Source organism: Saimiri boliviensis, chromosome 14, assembly GCF_048565385.1.
Source record: "Saimiri boliviensis isolate mSaiBol1 chromosome 14, mSaiBol1.pri, whole genome shotgun sequence".
Taxonomy (NCBI): Eukaryota; Metazoa; Chordata; class Mammalia; order Primates; family Cebidae; genus Saimiri; species Saimiri boliviensis.
In genome coordinates, this window is record NC_133462.1 from 46,117,362 (window position 1) to 46,123,459 (window position 6,098).

Genomic DNA, 6,098 nt, shown 5'->3' on the forward strand with positions numbered 1-6,098 from the left:
TGAAGGGTCCCTGCCTACTCCTTACTTATTTTGCAGGCGGTCTCCTACACACACGTCCGGGAGCCAGCCGGCTGGCAAAGGGGGAGCAGGGCGCCTGTGAGGAGGGGGAGAGGCTGGCTCCAGTCTCAGGTGTCCGGGCAGCGTCCCGGTACTTGTCTTTGGGGAGGCTGGGGCGAAGGATAAAGAACATGCTGACGGTGGACTGCGGATTTTCTGGAAAATGCCAAGCACGTGTGTGGAGATGGGGTCTTGCTATGTTGCCCAGGCTGGTCTTGAACTCCTGGGCTCAAGGGATCCACCCACGTGGACCTCCCAGAGTGCTGCCACTGCGCTGGCCACGGCTGAGAATTTACCTGTGAGCAAGCGTGCCAGGGTTCCGGGGGAAGCGTCTGCGTGACCTCACCCCACGGCCACCGTTGTCACGCCCCATTCCCTCTGTCCGGGTGCCGTGGTTTTCGGGACCGTAAAAGGTGTCTGTCTTGCTTTCCCTCACTATTGTTTTCTAGAGCAGTTCGTGGTGATCTGTGGAGAAAAAGTGGCCCTACTGCTGGGTGGCCCCGTCTTGGGAATGGGCCGCAGTCAGCCCAAGCTGACCCAGGCGGCTGCGCCCAGCTCCCTGGGGTGTGGGCGATCACTCACCTGCGGGGGCCGCTCTCTGTGGGGGGTGTGGGTGGCGACAGCTCACGGCACCTCCCCGCACGCAGGTCCCTGGGTGAGGGCAGGAGTCCCTGTGTCCGGCAGTCACCTAGTGACGACTGTTCGCCTGGGCCGAGTGGATCCAAGCGCTTGTATGAACTTACTCTCCCACCAGCCCTGCACGGAGTCTCTCCCTCCCACATTCTCCCCAGGGCTTGATAATGTCAGACTTCTTGGTTGTGCCAAAGCTGTGAGCCTGGAGTGACATTCTGTTTTAATTTACATTTGCCAACAGCTGTTGGCATTAATGGGTCAGAAGACAGGGTTGTTGACCCTTTAGGGTTCGTCTCCTGTAGCATTTGCTCTGCCCTTTGGGGTTTTTTTGGTTATTGGTTTGGTGGAGCTCTTTATATATGATAGTTCCTAATCCTTTGAACACCTTACAAACTAGGTTCTTTCCAGTCTGTCTCTTGGCTCTTAGTGTCGGCTGTGGGGTCCTTTTGCCCCAGGGCCCATGAGGAATCATGGGCTGTTTTACTCCTTTTCCCTCTTTCTGTTTGCAGGTGTCCCGGGTATCCAGGGCGGCCCAAATGGCAGTCCCCAGCTCCCGGATCCTCCAGCTGTCAAAGCCGAAGGCCCCGGCCACCCTGCTGGAAGAGTGGGACCCCATGCCGAAACCCAAGCCACATGTGTCAGACTATAACCGCCTCCTTCACTTGGCCAGTAAGTGAGTGCCTCAGATGAGGCGCTTCCGACGTCCCGTCGAATCCTGGGGACACCCTAGACCTCTGCCTAGAGCAGGCAGCAGGAAGCTCTCCCCCAGGAAAGAGAAGCAGAAATCACCGGGAGTGTCATCTGGAAGCACAGGGTGTTGCCTGAGTGGGTTCCCTAGCAGGGAAAGAAGGTGTACAGGAGAAAGTTAGGGGGCAGAGCAGGGGCCAGAGAGCCACGCTACGGTACAAAGGCAGCTTTAAAGTGGGTGTTGGCGTGGCCGGGCACGGTGGCTCATGCCTGTTATCCCAGCACTTTGGGAGGCCGAGATGGACGGATCCCCTGAGGTCAGGAGTTCGAGACCAGCCTGACCAACATGGAGAAATCCCGTCTCTATTAAAAACACAAAATTAGCTGGGCGTGATGAGGTATGCCCTTAATCCCAGCTACTCGGGAGACTGAGGCAGAAAAATTGCTTGAACCCAGGAGGTGGAGGTTGTGGTGAGCCAAGATCGTGCCATTGCACTCCAGCCTGGGCAAAAAGAGTGGAACAATGTCTCAAAAAAAGAAAAAAAAAAAAGCAAAGAGAAATGGGTGTTGGCCTGACTCCCTTCCTGTCCTTTGGAACAAATTGAATACGCATTTCGCTAACGACAGGAGCTGTGGAGAAGCTGCTTGGCCATTTAGGTTTACCCTTTGGCATCATTTTCCCAGGTTCCTGAGGCCTGGCGTTTTGGGTTGTAGATTGGGAGCAGCTCTTTGTCTAACGTGGCAGCTCTTTATATAATGTGGCTACTAATCCCTCGGTGAACACAGGCACCGTAAGTTCTTCCCAGGCTGTGTCTTGTCTTTTAACTTCACTTGTGGGGCCTTTTCTTGTTTATTTGTTCATTCTTTCATCCACCCCCTTGACGTCTGTGAAATGATGAGTGAAATGCACGGGAACAGCTGAGTGCCACCATAGCACCGCCCCAGCCGTCCCGCACACCCGTGCGCTCACCACAGACACACGCGTCACGGATACAGATGCCGACATGCTGGTCCATACACGTGTGTGTGCATGCATCCGTGTTTCAGATGTGCGTCTGTCCCTGTGGGCGTGTGTGTGAGGATAGCGGAAGACAGTGGGCTTCACCCTCGCCCGGTCGGGACCAGCATTTTGAAAACGTGCAGCAGGCGGGCAGATGCGGAGCACTGACCTGCGGGTGAGAGCGGGTTTGCGGCTGGGCTGTTCCTCTGCGTTCGCTCACACGTGCCATGTGGGCTCAGTCACCGCCGTGAGAGTGCCAGAAACTCAGCTGGCACTGCCCAGATGCTGCCGAAGCCCAGATGCTTCCTGAGTTCTCACAGAGGAGTTCAAAGGGGGCCGGGTTCTGGGCATGGCCCTTCCAGCCCCCGTAGGGCCACCAGGGCCCCACTGCTCGGCCCCTTACCCTGCACAGGGGTGTCGGCCAGGCAGGGCTGCCATCCGCCCAGAAGGTGCAGGAGAGACACTTAGGGTGAAGAGCAGGGGCCAGAGAAACAGTCGTACCCATACCAGGGTGGCAGTGTTTATGTTCAGGATGTGTGTGTGAGTGTGTGTTTGTGAGTATGTGTGTTTGTGTGTGTGTGTGTGTGTGGTGTGTGGTGAGTGTGTATGTGTGTGACTGTGTGAGGACAGGCTGCAGTGCTGTGTACCCATGTTTATATTCACTGTGTGTGTGTGGTATGTGGTATGAGTGTGTGGGGTGTGTGTGTGTGTGTGACAGTGTGTGGTGTGTGTGTGTGAGACAGTGAGTGTGGGTGACAGTGTGGGGTGTGTGTGACAGTGTCTGGGGTGTGTGTGTGAGAGAGTGTGTGTGGTGTGTGTGTGAGTGACAGTGTGTGGTGTGTGTGACTGTGTGGTGTGTGTGTGTGTCAGTGAGTGTGTGTTGTGTGTGTGACAGTGTGTGGTGTGTGAGTGTGTGTGTGACGGTGTGGTGTGTGTGTGTGACAGTGAGTGTGTGTGTGTGTGACAGTGAGTGTGTGGTGTGTGAGTGTGAGTGTGTGTGAGTGTGTGACAGTGAGTGTGTGGGATGTGTGTGAGACTGTGAGTGTGTGTGAGTGTGTGTGTGACAGTGTGTGGTGTGTGTGTGTGTGTGTGTGTGTGTGTGGACAGGCTAAGGCGCTGCCGTGAACCCACGTTTCCCTGTCTGTCAGTGCGTCGGCACTGCTCTGTCTCTGTTCAGATGACCTTGCCCAGCCACGTGCCTGCAGGGGTTCTCCTGCCTGGTGGAAGAAACCCCACACTCTTTTCCCCGAGGCAGTTCACGGTGCCGGGCTGCTCGCCCAGGAGGTGGGTGGCCCTCATTCTCCTGCTCCAAGCAAAGAGGCATTTGGAGAGAAGGTGGTAGCTCCCCGAGAAGTCAAAGGCCCTGAGGCCCCAAGAGACAAGGTGGAGGATGGCCCCAGCTACTGCGGCTGGCTTGGGTGGCGCCCTTCCTAGTGTCCGAGCAGTCTGCTGCTGCTCCCTGCTGTAACGGAAGGGGTGGGGGAGAGCCGGGGAGGTGGGGGTACCAGGAGGCGGGGACACAGGTGCCTGAGGGACAGCCACCAGGAGCAGGACAAGACACCTGCCTGCTGGAGGAGATGCCCCCTGCCCAGTCCACCTGCCACCGTGACATTAGCAGGTGGAGAAGGGGTGGAAGGGCAGACTGAGCCCCCACCCACCAGCCACCAGGGTCACTCGGGTTGGCCACAGGATGAGGAGACTTGAGCCCTCTTGGCTGTGGCCCCCCGAGTCCCCTTTCAGGTACCTGTGGCCATTATTTTTTTCTTCAGAGTTGGGGTCTTGCCGTGTTTCTCAGTCTGGCCTCAAACTCTAGGGCCCAAGTGATCCTCCTGCCTCCACCTCCGGAAGTGCTGGAGTCACAGGCAGGTGTCTCTGAGCCTGGTGCCTGTGACCATTTGAAATATTTTTTCTGTATAATTCACCGGCTTTTTTTTGTTTTGAGATGGAGCTTCATTCTTGTTGCCCAGGCTGGAGTGCCGTGGTTCCATGTCAGCTCACTGCAACCTCCGCCTCCCGGGTTCAAGCGATTCTCCTGCCTCCGCCTCCCAAGTAGCTGGGACCACAGGCGTGCACCACCACGCCCGGCTAATTTTTTATTTTTAGTAGAGTAGGGGTTTCTCCATGTTGGTCAGGCTGGTCTTGAACTCCCGACCTCAAGTGATCCGCCTGCCTCGGCCTCCCAACGAGCTGGGATTACAGGCGTGAGCGATCACACCCAGCCTGTAATGCAGGTTTTCAAAGTGTGCATTTCATAGCCTGGTGTGGCAGCACGTGACTGTAGTCCCAGCTACTCGGGAGCTGAAGCGGGAGAATTTCTTGAGGCTGGAAGTTCAAGTCAGGCTGAGTCTGCAGTGAGCCATGATGGTGCTGCTTCACTCCTGCCTGGGCCACCCAGCAGGACCCTGCCTCGAAATAAAATGATAAAATGAAATGAAATAGGCCAGGTGCAGTGGCGCACGCCTGTAGTCCCAGCGACCCAGGAGGCTGAGGCAAGAGAATCGCTTGAACCCAGGAGGTGGAGGTTGCAGTGAGCCAAGATCACCCACTGCACTCCAGCCTGGGTGACGGAGCAAGACTCTGTCTCAAAATAAATAAATACATAAAAATTAAAAACACGGGCCAGGTGCGGTGGCTCACGCCCGTAATCTCAGCACTTTGGGAGGCCGAGGCGGGCGGATCACAAGGTCAGAAGATTGAGACCAGCCTGGCCAGCATGGTGAAATCCCGTCTCTACTAAAAATACAAAAATTTGGGGTGGCACGGTCTTGGCTCACTGAAACCTCTGCCTCCCGGGTTTAAGTGATTCTCATGCCCCAACCTCCCAAGTAGCTGGGGCTACAGTCATGCACCAGCACACCCGGCTAATTTTTGTATTTTTAGTTAGAGATGGGGTTTGGGGTTTCACGTTGGCCAGGCTGGTCTTGAACTCCCCGACCTCAGGTGATCCTCCCACCTCGGCCTCCAAAGTACTGGGATTCCAGGCGTGAGCCCCCATGCTCGGCCCGAATGTGGAGCTTTTATGAGGTCTGAGCTCCAGTGCCATCCCTTCTCTTCTGCCCCCTCTAGTGCCCAAAGCTCAGTCGGACAAGTGTGTTCCTGACCGAGATCCTCGCTGGGTGGTGCTGGATGTCACCAAGAAGGTGGTGGCCAGTCCCCGGATCATCTCCCTGGCCAGGCCCAAAGTGCGCAAGGGCCTCAATGAGGGCTACGACCCCTATTACATCTCTCCTGCTGCGCTGGTGGCCCGGGCGTCCCCTCGCCTCTATGAGCTCGCCACCCCCAAAAGCATCACCAGAAAAGTGTGAGCCCCCCAGGCCCAGCTTCTAAGACATTGGCTCCCAGTAAACACCCTCAGGCATCCTAACCCTGTGTATGTGATGATTGTTCTGAGCCTTTTGTCCCGGAGAAGGGAGGGCGGGCTGGAAGGCTGAGAGAAGGATGAGGAGGACAATAATATTTATTTTTGCATCCAACCTGCGATTTGTACAGCTGTTTATTTTCCAAGTCACTTATTGACCGTCTCGAGTGCCCTTGGAACCTCTAAAATTCAGACCTGCTCATCTGCTCCTCCTGAGGGCCCACAGGCGCTTTGGAGCCAGAATGAGCCACAGTGAAACCAGCTGACACCCGCTGCACAACATATGGATCTTTTATTTTATTTTTTGAGACAGAGTTTTGCTCTCGGCACCCAGGCTGGAGTGCAGTGTTGTGATCTCACCTC

At 56.0% G+C, this 6,098-nt stretch overlaps 1 protein-coding gene across 2 annotated transcripts in view; it reads left to right on the forward strand.

Moving 5' to 3' along the window:
* The window catches only part of SPMAP2 (sperm microtubule associated protein 2), a 16,561-nt gene extending 10,803 nt beyond the window's left edge, over positions 1-5,758 (forward strand). For both annotated transcript variants that reach the window (XM_039465424.2, XM_074385741.1), the window contains 3 exons: positions 1,200-1,359; positions 5,444-5,590; positions 5,625-5,758. In XM_039465424.2, coding sequence (XP_039321358.1) covers positions 1,200-1,359; positions 5,444-5,590; positions 5,625-5,704 — 387 coding nt within the window. In that variant the 3' untranslated portion in view covers positions 5,705-5,758. The remainder of the gene's footprint in view (positions 1-1,199; positions 1,360-5,443; positions 5,591-5,624) is intronic.
* Positions 5,759-6,098: the final 340 nt, after the last annotated feature.